This window comes from Bubalus bubalis, chromosome 5, assembly GCF_019923935.1.
Source record: "Bubalus bubalis isolate 160015118507 breed Murrah chromosome 5, NDDB_SH_1, whole genome shotgun sequence".
Classification (NCBI taxonomy): domain Eukaryota; kingdom Metazoa; phylum Chordata; class Mammalia; order Artiodactyla; family Bovidae; genus Bubalus; species Bubalus bubalis.
Window position 1 is genome coordinate 104,231,161 of NC_059161.1, and position 25,329 is coordinate 104,256,489.

At 40.2% G+C, this 25,329-nt stretch overlaps 1 protein-coding gene across 7 annotated transcripts in view; it reads right to left on the bottom strand.

The window, feature by feature from the left end:
- Window positions 1-25,329, bottom strand: part of NELL1 (neural EGFL like 1) — a 1,046,196-nt gene that overhangs the window by 487,797 nt on the left and 533,070 nt on the right. For all 7 annotated transcript variants that reach the window (XM_044943466.2, XM_044943468.2, XM_025286290.3 and 4 more), the window contains one exon: window positions 24,705-24,830. In XM_044943466.2, the coding sequence (XP_044799401.2) occupies window positions 24,705-24,830 (126 nt within the window). The remainder of the gene's footprint in view (window positions 1-24,704; window positions 24,831-25,329) is intronic.

A 25,329-nucleotide genomic window follows, 5' to 3' on the forward strand; every position in this document is an offset into this window, starting at 1 on the left:
TTTTACAGATGGGGAGACTGAGAGAGCAATTATGAGATTTCCCCAAGAGCAGGGAGGGAATAAGAATTAAATGCCACTCATGCAGAGCTTCCAATTTCAGATTTAGTTGCTTTAACCACACCATCAGGCCCCCTCCAACCTCACACAGCAAAACACCTTGGCAAAACAAAATGCTGACAAATGAGAGCAATAAAGTGAATATTATATTTCAAACGTCCCTCCGGGGGGGGGGAAGCTTCCATTTCTATTTATATAAAGTAGAACTGGTTTTTGTGGTCTGTGATAGAGAGGATGGAAAGTACTCTGCAGAAAGTGTACTGAAAGAAAAGATGGTTTTAGTGCACAGCCAGGCACTGATCTCTACAAGCATGGCTTTAATACTAGACCCCTCTCCCTGGCTCTGGCTTCTAACTCCTTCCAGTTGTACCATCAGCTTCCAAGCTCTCCCACGAAGCCTGCTCCTCTGTCTGTACTTTGCCTGCCCACAATGATGCCTGCCTCTTAAGCATCTTTAACCTCCTACTCCCATATAACCTGCAAATGTTATTCAACCTAAAAGTCAACTTGAGGCATATAAGTATCTTTCTTTGTCTTTGTTATTTGAAAATCATTTCCACTTTACTTTTTCAGCATTTTATTTTGCACTGGGGTATTATTAACAATATTTATTACAATATTAACAATATTGTAAGAATTTCAGATGAACAGTGAAGGGACTCAGCCATATGTATACATACACCCATTTTCCCCCAAAATCTGCTCCCATCCAGGCTGCCACATAACATTGATCAGGGTTCCATGTGCAATTCAGTAGGTCCTTGATGGTTATACATTTTAAATATAGTAGAGAGTACATATCCATCCTAAACTCCTTAACTCCATTCCCCCCATCTGTCCTCACTCCCCACCCCCAGCAACCACAAGTTCAGTCTTTAAGTCTGTGAGCCTCTTTTTGTTTTGTAAGTAAGTTCATTTGTATCATCTTTTTTTAGATTCCACACATAAGGGATGTTGTACTATATGTCTCCTTCTCTCACTATCTTTCACTTGACCTGGCTGTCCCTTTTTTCTACCATTCTTTCTAACCACTTGACTGCCAAAAGCTCCATATTACCATCACTGTACAACTTTCTATCAAAACGTCTCTTTTTAAATCCTGTTTCTGGAGACAGCAGTGATTTTGTTCTTTGGAAGATTGCCAATGACTTTCTTCTTGTCAAATATAATGGAATTTTCCATTATCTTCCCCGCCCCCCGCCAGACTCTGGAGGATCTTCCAGAAATACTGCCAACCGACACTTTCATTTTTTTATTTCCATTTTATAATTGCTTAATTTTACTGTCACATTTACTGCTGTGTCCCTTCACAACCAACGGCCTTCGTATGGGGTTCTCCTCTAGGTCCCTGGCCATACACACTTTTCTCTTTACACTTTCTTATATCCCTGTTCTCACACCTGTAGCAGGCATGAGTCACATCTCTATCTCAAATACCTAACTCTCACATATAATCCAGTTTGATATTTCTATCAACAAGGTGAATAAGGTGAATGCACTTTATAAGAAGGGAGGAGATCTTCATTGCTTCCTTTCCTCTATATGTTCCATTCATCTTTCTAAAAGTAGGACATACCAATCAAGTTACTGTCCAAGGTGTTAATTGTTCTGTGTTAATTGCAGGTAGAATTATATATCTAAAGATAGTCCCAGTGAGCTTGCCTTCTTGTCTTTACTTCTTTACTGGTGAGCAATGGACATTTTTGTCCATAAAGGAGAGTTGGAGGTATAATTGGATATTGAATGGTGAAGAAGATGGCTTCACTTCAGCTTGTGGTTAAATTGCCCGGTTGCACGATTAGATTGCCCTGGTGCACAATTACCCGCACTGAAGAAAATGGACACTAAGAGATGATGGCAACGTGAGGACAGGGCTGTAAGCAGTAGAAGAACTTGCAGTCATTGTCATCATCATCTGTGAGTTTTCACTGGCCACTCCTGACTCCTGATTTAGTATCATCCAACATCATTTTGCTTTGATAAATCCTGCTGACCAGACATGCCTCAAGAAATATTATGTTATTACGACAAATGTGACCCATACTGTTCAAATCCAGAATGACTCATTTTTTCCAACATTGCCATTTCCATTCATGGAAATGCCATCTTTCTACTGTCACAAAGTCCAAACACTAGAATTTTTCAATCATTTTCTTCCCTTTAATCTCCTTTATCCAACCTGCCATCAAGGCCACCAGCTTCATCCAGGCTTTGATGAACAAGTTTACTGTGCAATCCACAAACTAGTCTCTGAGCATTTAATCCCTCTTCTTCCCAAGCATGCTACTCCCAGATCGATCATCTAAATACCCAGTTCAGGAGTTTATAATGGCTCCTGATTACCTAATTATGGCTAACCTACTCTGGGAGACTTATACGCCCTGTACACATAGTTCCTCAAAACTTTCTGGACATTCTTCCTAAATTTGTCTAATTCAATGAAACCATGAGCCATGCTGTGTAGGGCCACACAAGATAGACAGGTCAAGGTGGAGAGTTCTGACAAAACGTGGTCCACTGAAGAAGGGAATGGCAAACCACTTCAGTATTCTTGCCTTGAGAATCCCATAAACAGTATGAAAAGGCAAAAAGATAGGACACTGAAAAATGAACTCCCCAGGTCACTAGGTGCCCAATATGCCACTGGAGATCAGTGGAGAACAAACTCCAGAAAGAATGAAGAGACAGAGCCAAAGCAAAAACAATACCTTGTTGTGGATGTGACTGGTGATGGAAGTAAAGTCTGATGTTGTAAAGAGCAATATTGCATAGGAACCTGGAATGTAAGGTCCATGAATCAAGGCAAATTGGAAGTGGTTAAATAGGAGATGGCAAGAGTGAACATCAACATTTTAGGAATCAGTGAACTAAAATGGACTGGAATGGGTGAACTTAACTCAGATGACCATTATATCTACTACTGTGGGCAGGAATCCCTTAGAAGAAATGGAGTAGCCCTCATAGTCAACAAAAGAGTCCAAAATGCAGTACTTGGACACAATCTCAAAAACGACAGAATGATCTCTTTTCATTTCCAAGGCAAACCATTCAGTATCAAAGTAATCCAAGTCTATGCCCTGATCAGTAACGCTGAAGAAGCTGAACGGTTCTATGAAGACATATAACACCTTCCAGAACTAACACTCAAAAAAGATGTCCTTTTCATTATAGGGGACTGGAATGCAAAAGTAAGAAATCAAGAAATACCTGGAGGAACAGGCAAATTTGGCTTTGGAGTACAGAATGAAGCAGGGCAAAGGCTAACAGAGTTTTGCCAAGAGAATGCACTGGTCATAGCAAACACCCTCTTCCAGCAACACAAGAGGAGCAGACTCTAACATGGACATCACCAGGTGGTCAGTACTGAAATCAGACTGATTGTATTCTTTGCAGCCAAAGATGGAGAAGCTCTATACAGTCAGCAAAAACAAGACCGGGAGCTGACTGTGGCTCAGATCATGAACTTATTATTGCGAAATTCAGATTTAAATTGAAGAAAGTAGGGAAAACCACTAGGCCATTCAGTTATGACCTAAATCAAATCTCTTACAACTATACAGTGGAAGTGACAAAGAGATTCAAGGGATTTTATCTGATAGAGAGAGTGCATGAAGAATATGGATGGTGGTTTGTGACATTGTACAGGAGGCAGTGATCAAGACCATCCCCAATAAAAAGAAATGCAAAAAGGCAAAATGGTTGTCTGAGGAGGCCTTACAAACAGCTATGAAAAGAAGAGAAGCAAAAGCAAAGGAGAAAAGGAAAGATATACCTATTTTAATGCAGAGTTCCAAAGAATAGCAAGGAGAGATAAGGAAGCCTTCCTCAGTGATCAATGCAAAGAAATAGAGGAAAATAATACAATGGGAAAGACTAGAGATCTCTTCAAGAAAATTAGAGATACCAAGGGAACATTTCATGCAGAGATGGGCACAATGAAGGACAGAAATAGTATGGACCTAACAAAAGCAGAAGATATTAAGAAGAGGTGGAAAGAATACCCAGAAGAACTATACAAAAAAGATCTTCATCCTAGATAGCCACAATGTTATGATCACTCACCTAGAGCCAGACATCCTGGAATGTGAAGTCAAGTGGGCCTTAGGGAGCATCACTATGAACAAAGCTAGTGGAGGTGATGGAATTCCAGTTGAGTTATTCCAAATCCTAAAAGATGATGCTGTGAGAGTGCTGCACTAAATACGCCAGCATATTTGGAAAATTCAGCAGTGGCCACAAGAATGGAAAAGGTCAGTTTTCATTCCAGTCCCAAAGAAAGGCAATGCCAAAGAATGTTTAAACTACTGCACAATTGCACTCATCTCACAAACTACCAAAGTAATGTTCAAAATTCTCCAAGTGAGGCTTCAACAGTACATGAACTGAGAACTTCCAGGTGTTCAAGCTGGATTTAGAAAAAGCAGAGGAACCAGAGATCAAATTACCAACATCCATTGGATCATAAAAAAGCAAGAGAGTTCCAGAAAAATATCTACTTCTGCTTTATGGACTATGCCAAAGCCTTTGACTGTGTGGGTCACAACAAACTGTGGAAAATTCTTAAAGAGATTGGAATACCAGACCACTTTATCTGCCTCCTAAAGAATCCTTATGCAGGTCAAGAAGCAATAGTTAGAATTAGAACTAGACATGGAACAACAAACTGGTTCCAAATTGGGAAAGGAGTATGTCAAGGGTGTATATTGTCACCCTGCTTATTTAACTTATATCCACAGTATACTATATGAAATGACAGGCTGGATGAAACACAAGCTGGAATCAAGATTGCCAGGAGAAATATCAATAACCTCAGATATGCAGATGACACCACCTTTATGGCAGAAAGCGAAGAAAAAATATTGAGCCTCTTGATGAAAGTTTAAGAGAAGAGTGAAAAAGTTGGCTTAAAACTCAACATTCAGAAAACTAAGATCATGGCATCTGGTCCCATCACTTCATGGCTAACAAATGGTGAAACAATGGAAACAATGACAGACTTTATTTTCTTGGGCTCCAAAATCACTGCAGATGGTGACTGCAGCCATGAAATTAAATGACACTTGCTCCTTGGAGGAAAAGCCATGACCAACCTAGATAACATATTAAAAATCAGAGACATTACTTTGCTGACAAAGGTCCGTCCAGTCAAAGCTATGGTTTTTCCAGGAGTCACGTATGGATGTGAGAGCTGGACCATAAAGAAAGGTGAGTGCCAAAGAATTGATGCTTTTGAGCTGTGGTGTTGGAGAAGACTCTTTAGAGTCCATTGGACTGCAAGGAGATCAAATCAGTCAATCCTAAAGGAATAGTCATTGGAAGGACTGATGCTGAAGCTGAAGCTCCAATACTTTGGCCACCTGATGTGAAGATCCGACTCATTAGAAAAGACTCTCATGCTGGGAAAGATTGAAGACAGGAGGAGAAGGGGACAGTAGAGGATGAGATGGTTGGATGGCATCACCGACTCTATGGTCATGAGTTTGAGCAAGCTCCAGGAGTCAGTGATGGACAGGGAAGCCTGGCGTGCTGCTGTCCATGGGGTTGCAAAGAGTCGGACACGACTGAGTGCCTGAACTAACTGAGCAGTACGCTTGGGGACCATGACAATATGACAACATCAGTTCTGTGCATTTGAAACACATAGTCTTTACCTTTCTTCTAGCTACAAGAACAAAAGCAACTGATTGCAAAGCCCCAAAGACCATGCCACCAACTAACAAATACAAAATACTGATCTTCTTTCAAAACCCTGTGCCTGTTTAGGGACCAATTATGTAATATATTTGTCTTCAGCTATAAAAAGTCAGGGCTGCAACATTCTTTTCTGAATTGTTTATCAACAACAGGGGAAATGAAATACCACAGATGTAAAAATAAAGAAAAAAAGCAAGGCTCTTTCAGCTCCCTGGTTGCTTAGAGATGTTTTCTGGCCCAGACTCTAGAGTTGCCACATTTATCCTGTGGAATTAAATGTGGAGACCTTGCTAACAATAAGGGGACATGAGAACTGAATCCCCTGCATGCTGTGTTCAAATGCCCCTTCATGAACTCTGTTCCTCTAAAAGGGTATTGTCCTAGTAATGGCTAGGGCCATTAAAGCTTTGGCTTCTACTTAAAGAAAACAGTCAGTCACTCCCCTTTTATCCAGTGGCCCAAATTCTATCATCTTTAAGTCTTGAGAAGAGAGTCGTGACTCAGAGGTTATGAAAGAATTCTCTGCAGTATATAATGGCCGTGACACCCATGTACTTGATTCCACCATAAAATACTAGAGACACTCAGAGGGTAGAGAAGAGCCAATGGGAGTTAACTGATTTAACACGCCTCCTTATCTCATCCTGAGTTGTGGAGGAGATGACTGTTCTGCCCATCCATTGTTTCCACAGAGTGGAACCTTGTTTATTGCAGAGATCAGTGAGGCTTACTCCCCTCACTGCTCTCATGTCTTTGATTATTTGCCCCTCATCTGTGAGCCCTTTCCAGACCACCCCACACATAAAACTGCGCCACTGCCCAACCTTGCACACTCATCTCCTTCCTTCACTTTATTTCTCCCCATAGTCCCACCATCTGACATTCTATATAGCCCTGCCCTATCGCTAAGTCATGTCCGACTCTTTGCGACCCAATGGACTGTAGCCTACCAGGCTCCTCTGTCCATGGGATTTTCCAGGCAATAGTACTGGAGTGGATTGCCATTTCCTTCTCCAGGGGATCTTCCCAACCCAGGGATCGAACCTGGGTCTCCCACATTGTAGACAGACGCTTTACCATCTGAGCCACCAGGGAAGTCCCATCGACATTCTATATAGTTCCTGTTTATTGTTTGACTCCACCCAAGTAGGGCTTCCCAGGTGGCACTAGTGGTAAAGAAACCACCTGCCAATGCAGGTAGATGTTAGACATGGGTTCGATCCCTGAGTTGGGAAGATCCCCTGGAGGAGGGCATGGCAACCCACTGCAGTATTCTTGCTTGGAGAATCCCATGGACAGAGGAGCCTGGCGGGCTGCAGTCCATTGGGTCACATGGTCGGACACAACTAAAGTGACTTAGCACACACACCACCCAACAAGAATGAAAGCTCCACTGATAGCTAGGCTTTTTGTTTTATTTACTAATGTGTCATGGCATCCAGAATGATACCTGATGCTCAGTAGATTTCTCAATGAATAACTGTTTAATGACTAAAACAATGATTGAATAAATCACTGACAAAAACAGAATTTCGTGTCCAATATGTTAAAGAAGCAAGGAAAAGCAGGGCACATGTTATTTCTAGAGTTGACTCAGTAACAGGATGAGATCTGTCTCCAGTGGAATTTTTCCCAACTCTTTTTTTATTGTGGTCAAGTACATATAACATATGAAGAAGGCAATGGAAAGCCACTCCAGTACTCTTGCCTAGAAAATCCCATGGATGGAGGAGCCTGGTGGGCTATAGTCCATGGGGTCGCCACGAGTTGGTCGCGACTGAGCGACTTCACTTTCACTTTTCACTTTCATGCAATGGAGAAGGAAATGGCAACCCACTCCAGTGTTCTTGCCTGGAGAATCCCAGGGACGGCAGAGCCTGGTGGGCTGCCGTCTATGGGGTCACACAGAGTCGGACACGACTGAAGCGACTTAGCAGCAGCACATATAACATAAAATTTGCCATTATAGCCATTTGAAGTGTACAGTTTAGGCGTATTAAGCATTACATTCATGTTTTTGTGTAATCACTACTATCCAGCTCTAGAACTCTTTTTATCTTGTAAAAACTGAGCCTAAATACCCACTAAACAATAATTTCCCAGCCTGTAACAACCACCATCTTACTTTCTGTCTCTATGAATTTTGTAACTCAAGATTCCACATACAGTGGAATCATTTTGTATTTGTCTTGTTGAGTCTGGCTTATTTCACCTAGTATAGTATTCTCTATGGTTCATCCATGTTGTATCTGTCAGAATGTGCCTCCTTTTTAAGGCTGAATGGCACCCCATTGGATGCATAGACTTCATTCTCCTTATTCATTTATCTGTTGAGGGACAGTCAGGTTGCTTTCACATTGTAGCTGATGTAACTAATGCCCCTCACTATAAACATGTGGGCACAAATATCCCTTCAAGACCCTGCTTTCAATTATTTGGGGTATACTCAGAAGTGGAATGGCTGGATCCTATGATTTTTAAATCTGTTTTTAATTTCTTGAGGGACTATCAAACTGGTTTCTACACTGGCCACAACATTTTACATTCTCCCTGACAGTATACAAGATTTCCAAATTTCTCTATATTCTCACCAGTACTTATTTCTTTTTTAAGTCACTTTTGACCTTTCATCCCTCATTAAAACTATCATTTGTGCAGGTCATTGGTAAATAATAACACATATTAATGAAGCAAATGTGAATAGGAAAGAAAAATGAAATGAAATAACTATAACACACCTGAGAGTATAGAGTAAAGAGAAAAAATGAGATGAGAAAAGAGATCAAATTAAACATGTCCACATAGCATTGGAGCAAAGGCAAAACTCCAGCAGTTTTGAGAGGTAAGCACAATTACATGCCAGTGCTGTTTTGTGACTTGTTGGTTTTTGAAATCCTAAAAATAGAGAGAGGGCACCATTCTCTGGTCTCCCTCTTGGGCTTGGCTCTGAAGCTGTGAGTTGCTTGAACCTATTCTAAAAAAAGATGGTGTGCTTGAGGCTAAGAGAAGTGTGACAGCCTATATCTTCACTTGATCCCCTCCGCTGTACTGTCTGCGGTCATGCAGACCACACCATCTCTGGCCCAGACAGGACCGGCCTCTGCATGCCCCTCTCACATTAATAGGCAGGGATGCTGTTTCTGGACAATGCCACATTTTTCATATAACCAAGTCAAACGGACTTGGCATGAAGAAAATAATTCTCTTAACAAGAAAATGCCCTAAGGTTTTGGAGAATTGAAAAGCAAGCTCTCTCTAGACACATTTCCTCAACAGTTCATCCAAATTCAGAATCAAATGAGCATAATTTGAAGGTATTTTCTGGCACCTTATATAAATATGTAAAACACATCTCATAAACAAAGTAGGGGCTTGCTGGATGCCTCTGTGTGGTTACAAAGTGTTCTCAATGCAAAATAATTACGCAAGGTCCTGGCACCTTCAAAATATGTGTTAACATTACACAGTACTTTAGGGTCCTAGTTTTCCCAGAAATGTCCTTTAAGAAATAACGTTTGAGAATCACTGATCCTTTCCCCCTGCAAGATCCCTTAAGCATGTGTATTTACTGCTTGGCGCTGGTTTGAACTTTGCTCTGTGACTCACTCTTCATCCAAGCTCGGGCAAAAACAATGATCACCATCCATTGTAACAGAGGAAGAAGAGACACATGCATATGATAGACCCATATGAAGACAGAGTAGCAAGTGGATCTTCATACTTCTCCAATGTACCAAAAGTTATAATGATACAAAGGCTTCCCAGGTGGTGCCAGTGGTAAAGAACCTGCCTGCCAATGCAGAAGATTTAAGAATTGAGGGATCAGTCTCTGGGTTAGGAAGATCTCCTGGAGAAGGGCACGGGGTAACTCACTCCAGTACTCTGGAGAATCCCATGGACAGAGGAGCCTGGTGACCATAGGGTCACAAAGAGTTGGACATGACTGAAGCATCTTAGCAAAGCACGTAATAGTGCATCTGGAGGAGAGGATATTTTGCAGACATGAAGAGCTGTGTTTTTTAAGTAACTTCACTAAGTCAGACAGTGCTCATGAAATAAGTAGAAGCAATTAAAATTTTAACTGGTAGCTGCATGGTGATTTTCACAATGTAGAATACAGATGTAGAATAGAAAATTTCAGATGGGTTTAAATTATGGATGGTTTTTAATTTCTTCTTATTCCTCTGAATTTTTTTTACTCCATAATTACTTTCATAATTATAAATAATCCTTTATTAATTTTATTAAACTTGCTGTTGTCTTTACACATCTCTCTGTATGCTACAAATTCCCTCTAAGGACATTTCCCAACCATCAAAGACTCCATCCTGGAGTCCAACCTAGATCAAGCTTCTGACTGTCCGTCTTTATCCTGATAGCAGTTTCTCCTGTGGCTGCCCCTAAGAACTAGCCAGATGCCAGCCAGCAGAGCTGATAAACACCAAAGGTGCTCACAGGTTAGGGGACTTCCTTACTCAGGGAATGAACTTAAATATTTCAAAGGATCTTTCAAAACAGACTCTAAAGCTCTGGTCTACAGTAACTTACAAATGAATCACTCCAGAGATGCTATTTTAAAAAAAAAATCAAGGAATTGTATTCCTCATTAATTATAAATCACAGTGAATCTACTTTTTGCTCCTCTCAACCCATCAGCCCAAAGCATCTGTCTGTAGGCTTCTGTTCCCAGGGAATCTGGACACTGTCTACAGAGACTGAGCTTCTAAAGAGAAGTCGCTCTCCAGACATATTTCAAGGAGCCATGGTGCCCCTGGACATGCTTTGAGAGCCACTTGGTAAGGAGAAGGGGATTTGCTGATCAGGTCTTAGGGCTTCAGTACTAACCATCATCTCAGAATCAGTTATTGGGTGGGGTTAGAAGGCAATGGCACCCCACTCCAGTACTCTTGCCTGGAAAATCCCATGGACGGAGGAGCCTGGTGGACTGCAGTCCATGGGGTCGCTAAGAGTTGAACACGACTGAGCAACTTCACTTTCACTTTTCACTTTCATGCATTGGAGAAGGAAATGGCAACCCAGTCCAGTGTTCTTGCCTGGAGAATCCCAGGGACGGGGGAGACTGGTGGGCTGCCGTCTATGGGGTCACACAGAGTCGGACATGACTGAAGCAACTTAGAAGAAGATTTCACATGTTTAAACCTTAAAACCCAACCTTCTCTCTTGGTGTTACAATGTGAATCACAGGGCACATAAGGCAACACTCTGAGATCCCAAAGCTTATAAAGGGCAGAGCTGTGGGATAAATAAGGATTCTCTAGGCCCCAAGCCCCAGATTCTATCTGTCACTCTAATAATGGTTGATGTTTATTGAGCCTCAGAAGTCCATAGTGTACTAGGATTTACAAGACATCTGTAAAAGAGCTATGATGGAGGTTGCACCTGAGTCTCTGAAGTTAGAAGGCATTTCTATCGAGCCCTATTCCACATTCCTGAGGTCTGCAGCTATGGACCATTCCCTAACGCCTTGCATCCTAAGTTAGAGTCCTGACCCATAAAATAGTGCTAGTAGTAGCTAACGGTTATTGAATATTTGCTCTGTGCTTAGCTCTCTTCCAACCACTTTAGAAATAGTATCTCATTTACTTCTCATAAGAGTCTGAGAGAAAGGCATGTCCATTTCCCCAAAGTTGATTCAAATTGATTCAGTTGATGCTACTGATAATGCCTAAAGTTGGGGAAGGAACCCAGGTTTGTCTGACTCAGAGCCTTCTGTGTTTCCCACTCCTACCCAGGTACCTCCATGACATAAATGGAGATGGATCCTTGCCTAAAGCACCATGCCTACTATTTCTTCTTAATTCTCTTATGCCATCTCCCACTGAACATCAAAACCAAACAAACCCCCATTGGAAAACATATTCTCTACCATGTAGTAATTATACCCCCCCTTTTTATTCCCAGCGCCAGTGATCCTGCATTACCCACACCTCACATTTTAGCACTCAGCTCTATGCCCTATAAAATTATTCTGCTGAAATGTTAATTGCATGTCCCCCAAAGAGACCATGTATTGGGCTTCCTAGGTGGCTCAGTGGTAAAAAATCCACCTGCCAATGCAAGAGACACGTGTTGATCCCTGGGTTGGGAAGATCCCCTGGAGAAAGAAATGGTAATCCACTCCAGTATTCTTGCCTGGGAAACGTCATGAACAAAGGAGCTTTGCTGGCCCCAGTCCACTGGGTCACAAACAGTCAGACAGGACTGAGCATGCACACCTGCAAAGAGCTCATAATTTCCTAGAGGTCAAGAACCATACCTTAAAGAATCACAGAATTAGAAAATCAGAAGCTTGTGTGATTATCTCTTTCTAAAAAAAAAAAAAAATAATAAGCTGAACTCTTTCCAAAAGAGTTCTTATTTGGAATTCCATTCCTCTGACTGAAAACTATTCTGCTAGTTAATCCTTGATCTTTCAAGGTCCAAAGGAAAATGCTGAGACAGTGGCATTCATTCAGTGAGCAGGTGTCAAGCATAGAACTAGAATCTGTTGCCTGATTCTCTATGTTTCCAGTGATTGTTTTTATATGGAAATCCTGGGATTTTTCTCTCAGTATCTAACTTTGACTTAGCCACAATTCAGGGGGGTAGGGGCGGGGTGGGAAGAAAATGGACCAACTACCTGGAATCTGGAAACCCTGACAGAAGAGCTTAAGAAAAATACAAAAGGTAGGACCTGGCTATCAGACCACCTGCTATGACCCACATAGGAGGAAAATTACATCATAACTGCAAGTGTCCTTCAAAGGCCATATCCAATCAAATTACCCAGCAAATCCATTGCTTTTAATCCCTTTATTTCAGGCTCCTAACCTAGGTCACTACAGAGGAAAAGCATTAGCACAATCAAGTCTAAAACATTTTTTAATTTGATTTAGTAAGATGATTGAATATTTTGGAGGAAAAAAGTTGATGTCATCTTTATCTAGCATTTTCTGTTTTCTAATATTTTAATAACATGTTTCTGATATTAAAAGCATAATACAGATTCACTGCATTTCATTCCATTTCATGGAAAAATTGGAAAACATGTAAAGTATAAAAAGTGTAAAAAGATATCACATATAAACTTCCACTCACAGATACTCTCTGTTACATTACATACTTATCTGGGGGAATACTCCCTGCTTTTGTTTCTGTATATCCATGCACAATTTTTATGTATTTATTATTTTGATTGGAAAATACCATACATACCAGTTGGAATTTCAACATATTATATAATAAGAATTTTCCATTGACACTGAATTGTCTTCTAGACACTATTTTAAGATCTGTTGAAGTCATATATGAATACATGGAATTTATTCAATCAAACATTCATTAGTTCCTATTTAGGCTCCTTCTACTTTCTTTTTTTATAAATAATAAGTAGAATAAATAGCCACAATGAAAATTGCACATAAATAACATTGATTTTATCTTTAGAATAAGTTGTTATAAATAAATATTTCCAGGCCTTTTGATAAGTTTGTATCAATGTATATTCTTATAGCAATGTATGGAAAGGTGCCTGATTCCTCAACTATCTACAAAAATGGGTAAATGTATATAAATAAATATAATATCTATCCATACATCTACACAGAGATATACATATAAATTAAGTATGTTGTTTTGCTCAGTTGCTAAGTGTCTGACTCTTTGCGATCCCAAGGACTAGGGCCCACGAGGCTCCTCTGTCCATGGGATTTCCCAGGCAAGAATACTAGAGTGGGTTGCTGTTTCCTTCTTCAGGGGATCTTCCCAACCCAAGTATCAAAACCACATCTCCTGCATTGGTAGGTAGATTCTTTACCACTGAGCCACCAGGGAAACCCCAAATGTAGTATGGTAGCGGTTTAGTCACTAAGTCATGTCCGACTCTTGTGACCCCATGGACTGTGGCCTGCCAGGCTCTTCTGCCCATGGGATTCTCCAGGAAAGAATACTGGAGTGGGTTGCCATTTCCTTCTCCAGGGGATCCTCCCAACCCAGAAAATGAATGCAGGTCTCCTGCATTGCAGTTTACCAACTGAGCTATGAGGGAAGCCCCTATAAATTTAGTATAACTAGCATCTAATTGCATTTATTTCAATTGCTTCTATAACTGAAATAGTTTTCAAGGCTTTCAATATACTCTAATAGATGCTGTCAGTTGCCTACACAATTGTGGATCTATACATATGCACACATATTATCTCCTTCCTTGACAATAAAACTCATGTATTATAAAGGAATACTTGGGCTTTATTTATCCTGAGGTGGACCTGCACTACATCTCAGGGATAAATCTTGATTAAAGTTACTTCTATTTGCTTTTTCTAAGGCATAATTTAGGGTTAGTTATTCAATCATGTCTGACTCTTCACAATACCATGGACTGTAGCCCGGCAGGTTCCTATGTCCATGGAATTCTCCAGGCAAGAATAGTGGAGTGGATTGCCATTTCCTCCTCCAGAGGATCTCGACCCAGGGATCAAACCTGGATCTCCCACATTAGGGGGATATTCTTTACCATCTGAGCTACCAGGGAGAAAGAAAAAACTCTTGTGGGGAAAACTCTTGAGAGTCCCTTGGATAGCAAGGAGATTAAACCAGTCAATCCTAAAAGAAATCAACCCTGAGTATTCATTGGAAGGACCAATGCTGAAGCCCCAATACTTTGGCCACTTGATGCAAAGAGCAACTCATTGGAAAACCCTGATGCTTGGGAAAAGATTAAGGGCAGGAAGAGAAGGGGGGCAGCAGAGGATAGATGGTTGGATGGCATCACCGAGTCAATGGACGTGAGTTTGAGCAAGCTCTGGGAGATGCTGAAGGACAGAGAAGCCTGCTGTGCTGCAGTCCATGGAATCACAAAGAGTTGGATATGTCTTAGCGACTGAACAACAATGAGGCAAAATTTATTAACAGAGTATTTTAAAATATTTCAGCCAAGGAGACATGAAAACAGATATGCTAGGGATGGACTTTGATAAAGTTATCCTTGATCTTAATGAAGAACTCTAGGAAGGAAATCATCTTTGGGGACATCGTTAAGTCAAGATCTGACATGTAGGGTTGTTTCAGCCATCCTGAAACCTTGAAGAGAGCTAGCTCAAGTTTCAAAGTATCAGGATGAAAATAACAAAGTAAAAAGTTGGAAACAATCTAGGAAACTGAGGATGTCACAGAAGCTAAATATACTAGTTCTGGAAACACTGTCCTAGACTTTTTCTTGTGGGAGAATAAATTTATCATTTAAGCCAATAGAGTTGGGTTTTTCTTGTTCACTTTTATTATTTAAGTAAAAGAACATGAACCAATATACTTACACTGTCTATCTTTCAACAACTCTGTGAAGATATACAGAGGATACTGATAAAGGGGCAGAGAACTTCAATGGTTTTCCAATTTACATAGTAAAATTAAAAAATGGCACTGCCAAAGGTTGCAATCAGTAGAATTTATATATTAATTCATACACTAGATTTTAACCATGAAAACTTAGAGCTTTTGTTTTGGCCCAAGAACAAATAATGTATATTTTCAATAAAATCGGATCAGATCAGATCAGTCGCTCAGTCCTGTCCGACTCTTTGTGACCCCATGAATTGCAGCACGCCAGGCCTCCCTGTCCATCACCAAATTCCAGAGTTCACTGAGGCTCACATCCATCGAGTCAGTGATGCCATCCAGCCATCTCATCCTCTGTCGTCCCCTTCTCCTCCTGCCCCCAATCCCTCCCAGCATCAGAGTCTTTTCCAATGAGTCAACTCTTCACATGAGGTGGCCAAAGTATTGGAGTTTCAGCTTCAGCATCATTCCTTCCAAAGAAATCCCAGGGCTCATCTCCTTCAGAATGGACTGGTTGGATCTCCTTGCAGTCCAAGGGACTCTCAAGAGTCTTCTCCAACACCACACTTCAAAAGCATCAATTCTTCGGCGCTCAGCCTTCTTCACAGTCCAACTCTCACATCCATACATGACCACAGGAAAAACCATAGCCTTGACTAGACGAACCTTTGTTGGCAAAGTAATATCTCTGCTTTTGAATATGTTATCTAGGTTGGTCATAACTTTACTTCCAAGGAGTAAGTGTCTTTTAATTTCATGGCTGCAGTCACCATCTGCAGTGATTTTGGAGCCAAGAAAAATAAAGTCTGACACTGTTTCCACTGTTTCCCCATCTATTTCCCATGAACTGATGGGAACAGATGCCGTGATCTTCGTTTTCTGAATGTTGAGCTTTAAGCCAACTTTTTCACTCTCCACTTTCACTTTCATCAAGAGGCTTTTTAGTTCCTCTTCACTTTCTGCCATAAGGGTGGTGTCATCTGCATATCTGAGGTGATTGATATTTCTCCTGGCAATCTTGATTCCAGCTTGTGTTTCTTCCAGTCCAGCGTTTCTCATGATGTACTCTGCATATGAGTTAAATAAGCAGGGTGACAATATACAGCCTTGACGTACTCCTTTTCCTATTTGGAATCAGTCTGTTGTTCCATGTCCAGTTCTAACTGTTGCTTCCTATCTGCATACAAATTTCTCAAGAGGCAGATCAGGTGGTCTGGTATTCCCATCTCTTTCAGAAGTTTCCAAAGTTTATTGTGATCCACACAGTCAAAGGCTTTGGCATAGTCAATAAAGCAGAAATAGACGTTTTTCTGGAACTCTCTTGCTTTTTCCATGATCCAGCGGGTGTTGGCAATTTGATCTCTGGTTCCTCTGCCTTTTCTAAAACCAGCTTGAACATCAGGAAGTTCACAGTTCACATATTGGTGAAGCCTGGCTTGGAGAATTTTGAGCATTACTTTACTAGCGTGTGAGATGAGTGCAATTGTGCGGTAGTTTGAGCATTCTTTGGCATTGCCTTTCTTTCTTTGGGATTGGAATGAAAACTGACCTTTTCCAGTCCTGTGGCCACTGCTGAGTTTTCCAAATTTGCTGGCATATTGAGTGCAGCACTTTCACAGCATCATCTTTCAGGATTTGGAATAGCTCAACTGGAATTCTTTCACCTCCACTAGCTTTGTTTGTAGTGATGCTTTCTTTTTTTAATTTTATTTTATTTTTAAACTTTACATAACTGTATTAGTTTTGCCAAATGCTTTCTAAGGCCCACTTGACTTCACATTCCAGGATGTCTGGCTCTAGGTCAGTGATCACACCATCGTGATTATCTGGGTCATGAAGATCTTTTTTGTACAGTTCTTCTGTGTATTCTTGCCCTCCCTTCTTAATATCTTCTGCTTCTGTTAGGTCCATACCATTTCTGTCCTTTATCGAGCCCATCTTTGCATGAAATGTTCCTTTGGTATCTCTGATTTTCTTGAAGAGATCCCTAGTCTTTCCCATTCTGTTGTTTTCCTCTATTTCTTTGCATTGATCGCTGAAGAAGGCTTTCTTATCTCTTCTTGCTATTCTTTGGAACTCTGCATTCACATGTTTATATCTTTCCTTTTCTCCTTTGCTTTTCACTTCTCTTCTTTTCACAGCTATTTGTAAGGCCTCCCCAGATAGCCATTTTGCTTTTTTGCATTTCTTTTCCATGGGGATGGTCTTGATCCCTGTCTCCTGTACAATGTCATGAACCTCAAAGTAGGGAAAACCACTAGACCATTCAGGTATGACCTAAATCAAATATTTTCAATAATCTTACATAAAGGAAACATAATCCAAAGATACTTCACTATACCTTAAAAAAGTACAGGCTGAACTAAACATATGCATTTACCAAGTCTTTAAGATGGAAACAAAGAACACATGAGAGCTTGACGGGTTATTAAACAGAAATGTGCATTCATTGTGTCAGCTCAAATGTGGATATGACCAGGGCTTCAAGGCTGGCCTCAACAGTGATGTAAATGCATGTTGTCATTGAGTCACTAAGTCTTTTGTGACCCCATGGACTGTAGCCTGCCAAGTTCCTCTGGCCATGGAATTTCCCAGGCAAGAACACTGGAGTAGGTTGCCATTTTCTTCTCCAGGGGATCTCCTGACCCAGGGATCAAACCCTCTTCTCCTGCTTGGCAGGCAGATTCTTTACTACCACTTGGGTATGGTAGGATGGCATCACCGACTCGATGGACATGGATTTGGGTGAACTCCAGGAGTTAATGATGGACAGGGTGGCCTGGCACGCTGTAGTTCATGGGGTGGCAAAGAGTCGGACAGAACTGAGCAACTGAACTGAACTGATTGCTAATAAATATTTGGTTTTTGGCTTCTCCAGGACAACATGTGGAAAACTAAAATTGATGTGGAAAATCAAACATTCACTCTATTAACCCCATTCAGAGGGGTCTCTTAATTTCTCCTGTTTTCTCCTTTTGTTGACTGTTTTTCACATGTGATGGGCAGAGAAGTCCCATCACAAATCCATAAGTGCACATAAAGTAGCTTGCTATAATTTCATTTCGACTTAATGAATGGTTCTGAACTCCTGTTTTTCTGAGCTAATGGGTTGTGGAAATGTTGTCTCAGTCATTTTGAGGATTCTTTTCTTTCAGCTCATGGTGTCATGGTTCTAGAAGATTCCAAGTGACCCTGACATTGGCAGAGAGAGGGATCAGTCTGGTCCTGGGCCTGTGAACACACAGGAGATGAACATCACCATGGAGATGTTCCGTTTATCTTTAAGGGCTCTTTGCAGTATCACAACAGTCAGGAAACAGATCCTACCCATGAGGCCCACTTGAAGAGCATCCCACAGCCTCATTCCCTCCAGAATCTCACATTCCAAAAGGCAGCCTTGGAGGCAGAGCCGTTCCCTTCAGAAACTGCTCAAGTCTCTGCTTGAATTACCTTCAACCACCAAGTCACCCACTACCCATTCAAAGTAATCCTCTTCTAGTCTACAATTCAGATTGTTGATTCCCGCTGCCTGCATTTCCTCTCCAAACTCCAACCCTCTGTGCTCTACAAAGGCAGGAGCTGTCAACCCTGACTGCATGTTAGAATCACTTGGACATTAAAAAAACAAAAAACACTGAAGCCAAGTCACAACTCTAGACCAAATGTAAACCAAAACCCCAAGGGGTAAATCTCAGGTTATCAACTTTTTAAAATTCATGTCCTAAGTGATTCTAACCTAAGGTGAGGGTTGAGAACCTCTGCCCTAAAGACTTAGAATTTGGGGATCCTGCCATGCTAGTTTTACGTACTTCCTCTGGAGGGAGAGGAGGGTGGCAAAGTCTGTTTAAATAAAGGGAAGAAAAAAGAATATGCAGGACAAATCAAAACAAAAGACAAATGTTTCACAGAGAAACAGAGTTTTTAAGTGGGTTTTGAAATATCCAAAGGTACAAGTCTTATTTTGACTTTTCTTATTCAATATATCAATAAATGTAGTCTTATCTTTATTAGAAAGATTGGCCTTCTAAAGCATTTGATAGAGCATTTCCTATTACAGTAAAAGTAGTCTACTAATCCATGACTGGAATTTTATTCTTATATTTGTAAGAATATAAGAATATTGCTGTTTTTGGTTTAGATGCTCAGTCTTGTCCAACTCTTTAAGCAACCCCACAGACTGTAGCCCGCCAGGCTCCTCTGTCCATGGGATTTCCAAGGTAAGGATACTGCAGTGGGTTGCCATCTCCTTCTCCAGGGGATCTTCCTGACCCAGGGATCAAACCCACATCTCCTGAATTTTGCAGGCAGATTCTTTACCACTGAGCCACCAGGGAAGCCCCTATCTCGACTGAGAGGCAAATAATTAGTAACTTGCACCAGCTATGATGCCAGATAGTCAAACATAAACAAGAACAATATGTCCAAAACAAGCACATACTATGTGCTGGAAATATAGGGATAATCAGTGTGTAATTCACTACTGTGCTTAATCCAGGAGGAAGATTTTCTACTTCAGCTACATGTCCCATGACTTTGTTCACTGAAAAGTTACCAGTTATCTCAATATTTGAAATGATCTGTATTTCATTAATCTTAGTAAGAAAATATTTTTCCAGAGAACGAGTCTAAAATTTCTAACTTTTACATATTTTAAACTGTTTTCTCACCTTTGATTATACGGAACTAAATTTAAGCCATTAAATTAAAAGACTATTACATCTAACTTTCAATTTACTTGATTTCAAATTAATTTCCTGTAATCTCCCTTCCATGCCAATACCAAAGAATATTAAAACAAAAAAAAATCTCGCAGCAAGGTAATGGAAATCACATGTGATACTTGTTATTTCACTTCTTCCCTTTATTTCTTACCTTTTTGGAAGGTTTTTGGCATAAAAATGAATGCTTACCCATTACTGTCAAGTACCTGTCTTATTGCTGCATGCTTTGATCATAAATCACAAGTCTCTTCCTTAAAGCTGTCTGAGTATTCAATGATAACATCTTATCAAACAACCTAAACACAGGGAGTTTTAACTGGGGATAAATGAATGTCAGGGACCGATAAATCAAGCAGCTTGACCATTGCAAAAATCAAAGGATCCACGGAAGAGAAAACCACCCGCCCCCCAACCTCAATTTTAGACACTTCTCCCACTTCAAAATTCATAAAAGAACAAGAGCAAATCGGGGCTCTCTTACAGAACAGAAAGTGATTTAGAATCACACACAAATTCCAAGGTCAAAAACTTCCCCAGTGTCAAAGACCCAATGCTTTCAAATTTACCAATGAAAACTCTCCCAGAAAAAAGTATGGAGCCTAACACAAACTACACAGTTATGTCAGGGAACCCCCAGCTCCCCTCTCCCTCCACCAGTAATGACTGAGTTATACCACATTTTAAGGTTCTAGATAATTATTTTCAATGTTGAATCCTCAGAACTTTTAATATCTCGTGAAATATGACTTTTTCACTTTATAACCAGAAAAAAGTAAGAAAGAGGTAACATTTCTTCTCTGTTTGATGTACTGTCTTTATTTCCAGCATCATCTTGGTATCTGTTGCCTGTGGTAAGAATATAAGGATAATTTGTCAAAGGACTGTTGTTACAGCATAGAACCGGGAAAGTCAATTTTGGGGTCACTTCTCTGGAATTTGTCAAGGGCCGTCACTGTAGGATGTGAAATACCCAATATTTATCTAAACTCTTCTAAGACTTTGAAGAAGAACTGATTTGGTAAATTTGGAACATTGTTGATGGAGAATGCACATTTGAGTTTTCTCCTTTGAAGATATTGCCACACTAACCATGAACTTCCGGGCAAACAGGTCATTTGTCAGTCATCTCTTTGGTCATATTTCCTAACACTCATGAAAGACACTAACTGTATATTGGACATACAAATGAATAAATGAAAGAGTGAGTGAATGAATGAAAGAGTGAATCATTCATTCAATAAATCAATGTATCACCAAAGGTCATACATCTTCTTTAATTTTAAGATCACTAATTTTTGATCAAGTGCAGATTTTCAATAGGACTACTAACTTCTAAAATGTTAGCACCTGAGAAATGACAAACCAAGAAAAATTAAAGAGAAAAAAATGACCCACTGTACTTGGAAAGCCAACTGAGCAGTGGCAGCAGGTACTTATTGACTTGGGACAGAGACTAGAATGATCTTTGGAAATAAGAATGTCAATAATGAGAAATGCCATGTCAGGTAAACAAAAGGATGTCTTCAAGCCTGTGAATTTCTCCTAGCAATTTTTCTTCCTGGAAACAAAGCATCTGAAAACACATCTTACAGTGGCATGCATTTACTATACACCTCATTTATTACAGAGGATTATAACTGCTTGGGGGAAGAAGTCTTCTTTACCAATAAAGAAATGGCAGAGATTAGATGTGGGGACCTGCTCTGTCTTGAAGAGTCAAGAGCATATTTGGCCTAACAGACTTATTTTCAGGACACGAAGGTGAATGTCAGAGTTCCAGCTGACTACGAAGGTGTCTAATGGAAGCCCTTGAGTCTGGTCTAGAGGAGAAATGACCACAAGGAGAAACCTTGTCTCTCAGCTCTCCTCATTCCCATCAATGTTCCTCCAAAATAAATTTAGAAAAAAAATAGAGTTCTCTCTCATGCATGTCAATATGAAATCCTATTAAATACCTATATGTAGATGTCAAGTTGAATATATAATTCAGAAGCTCATGAGAAAGATTGGAAATGGACAGAAATTTAGGAGTTATTGACAGAGATGCTATAATGTTGTAATACTGAATTGCAGACATCTAAAAAGATTATAAAGGTTCTAGGGCAGAGCACTATAGTACCTTAATCTTTAAGATATCAGCAGAGGGATAAGAATAGCCAGGAACATTGGGCAGGAGGCACCAGTGACATAGAAAGAAAATCAGGAAATGTATTGTCTCAAAGGTCAAAAAAAATGATGTGTTTAAATAAGGAAGATGTCGTCAGCTCTGCTAAATGCTGCTGAGAGGTCACAAAGATAAGATTAGATTGAGAAAAACGGGGCTCATGGTTGACCTTGATAAACACACTCTCTGCTGAATGGTGAGACTGGAGGACTTAATGCGAGGGGTGGAAGAGGAGATGTGAAGGAAGTACATGCAATGGAGACAATAACGACTGACAAATCAATGAGGAGGTTTGCTGTGAAAAGCAGCAGAAAAATGGGCAGTAGATAAAAAAAATCTGGGACCAATGGAAGATTTCTTTTTTAAAGAAGGAGGTCTTATCCTCAATCCTATGATCTATGGGGGGAAGTCCAAAACCCTCATCAAGATTTTTGACACTCCTGAGAGGAGGCCATGGTGACTATGATGCACGTATGTCTGTTTAAATGCACCCTGGGCATCAGGGAAAGGAGAGGAAGAGTTACCTCTGCCTCTGAGGTCATGCTATCCTTCATACACACATATGTACCATTTCTGCTGTCTGCCATGTTAACTTAAATTTCTTTAGGGTGGGAAGGGGGAGGTTCACCTTTAAGCGGCAGATTTTGCTGAAGGTTAGAGGGTCAATGAGGAAGACTCACATTGCATATTACACAGCAAAACCACCACAACAAATCACCTCACATTAAATATTCCTATTCTGAAAAATCCTTTCAGCCATCCTTTCCCTGGATGTTTTTCACTGGCCTCTGTCCTCTACGGCAGGCACCCCCAACCTCCGGTATCTGACGCCTGACAATCTGAGGTGGAGCTGAGGTAATAATAATAGAAATAAAATGAACAATGAATATAATGCACTTGAATCATCCCAAAACCATTCCCAATCAGTTCATGGAAAAATTGTCTTCCATAAAACTGGTCCCTGGTGCCAAACAGGCAGGGGATCACTGCTCCATAGAATGCTCCATAGATCACTGCTCCTTTGGCTCTCTGGCTGGTTTCTCTCTCCTCTTTTTTTTTTCTCTCTTTTGTTCTAACTTTTCTATTCTCTCTCAGACAAAACATACACACAAACAAAACAAAATATGTGTGTATACATTTTTTCCTGTAGCTCTATGTTTTTCTAGAGGGGGGATGGAGTACCCACTGATACCCATACCCTTGCCTTTTACTCCGAACAACACAGCTCTCATTCTAAAAGTAACTCTGGGGCTAGTTCTTAAAAAATAATAAATTTTCCATCTTCATCCATATATGCATACTGCTGAGCAGAGCACCTGTCTTTAATAGGCCTTCAGTAAGTACCAGCTCTTGCCTTCCTCTTTCCATGACAAAGAGCAGAGGTGTTATGGATTCTCATATAATTTCCACCCAGCAGTGCCTTAATTAGGTCTGGGCTGCATGATAAGGTACAGCTGTGTTGGGAGGCAATTCGCTGCCTCTGCCTAATGTCAGAACTAACGTAGGTCAGGACCAGGGATAGACCAATGAGAACAGAGTAATAGTCATCTAGAACATCACAGATTTCTCAATTGTGTGTTGACAGGTCCACAAGAGTTTTGCCCTCTTAAAATGTTTATGTCTCAGCATAATATTTATGAAATCTCTTTTTATCCAGGGATTTTCTTATAAGAAAATCATGTAAAAGACAGATAAATGAGACATGACCAACTGTGGGAGTCAGAAACCTCATCAATCTGAAATCACTAGTCCTTTTAGCCAAAGAACAGTAACTTTAAAATATTATTAATACAACAAACGAGAATAAAAGTATTTGGAGATACAAACATACTTCTCAAACTTTTGTAACTTTTTGTACTTTTGGAAGGGTCATTCAAAACACAAAATATTTAGAAATGAGTACAATTCCATTGTGAGTGAAGAAATCATTGTTTATATACCAAAGTCATTAGGACCAAGAGAAAGATACAAGAGTCAGAGAAATACATAACATGACTGAAATATTATCTTCAAGGAGTCCATTTTTTACAGGTTACAGATCAGGCATTTAAACACATTTCATCCAAAAGAAGACACAATCAGAACCTTCTCGCATCCTAGCCAACTGACTGCTCATGTCTCCATATTCATGACTTAAATGTTAATGGAACCTCAAACCAAATGCCCACAAGCTAGCACTGCTCACACATAGACACCAACCGCATTGCCTGGCATTCCAGTTTAGGGCTGACAGCCCAGTGTGATGAAGGGAGAAGAGAGGAGAAACTAACAATATGTCAGTGAAAAGTCTTGAGTGACTCCCCATAGACCCAATTCCACCCACTAGGCACTCTTGAACACTTTAAATTTAAGCTCTTGTCCTTTGCAGTGAAAACAAAGTACATTTTCTTATATACAAAAACATTTCACCTTGATGAAAGGAGAATAGTTTGATACTTTTCTCTTTTTGGAAAAGGAATCTCTAAGTCCTTCAGTGTTACCATAGGCAACTGAGAAATTCAAACCATATACGAATGTATGCGTGCACACATACAGAGACAGACATAACAAGAGTGGAAATAAATTATGCAGACTTAAATTATCATTAAAAAAAAACTTGATGGTAAGATAATTAAAGAGAAGAATTAGTTTGGTAAAAATAGTATTAGTGTACTTGGAGCTAAATGAAACAACACAGATACGATGCAGAGAAGGACTGAATCAGAAAAGCAACATTGCCTCTTAGCACTCACCTGTACAAGAGAAGTCATCCACACGAATGTACCCTGGGACACAGTCACAGCGATATAACCCGGGCAGGTTGACACACACAGTGTTGGCATGACAGTAATGCATCTTAGCTGCACACTCATCAATATCTGAAGAAGAAGAAGAAAAAAAGAAGCAATAACACAGTTAGATGAATGACTGAACTAGAATGTGATCATCTTACAATGAAATTAGAAAAGATGAATGCCCATGGAAGGCAAGAGAAAAAACAAGATGCATTAGCACAAAAGCTTAAGCGCAAATTTCAGCTGGTGTAGCAGATTCTATCTAAAGCTGAAAATCTTTCTAGAAAGATGCATGGTGGGACACAACAGTGAAGAACTCAAGAAGCTTGAAGACTGAACCTATTATTACTCTTTCACCAAAAAGGATGCTTCATTTTAATGTCCCAAATCAAGGAGTTCTGTGTCCAGGCATTGACACCAATGAATATTTATTAGGTATCCACTGTACACAGTGTGGCTTTCATCAGAGAGATCAAGAGAATTCAGCTTCTCTCTGCTTGTTTTTCTTACTAATACATGCTTTAATCCATCTGGTACAAAATGATCGTGCAGCCACTTTCTCCCATGTTGTACTATGAATACA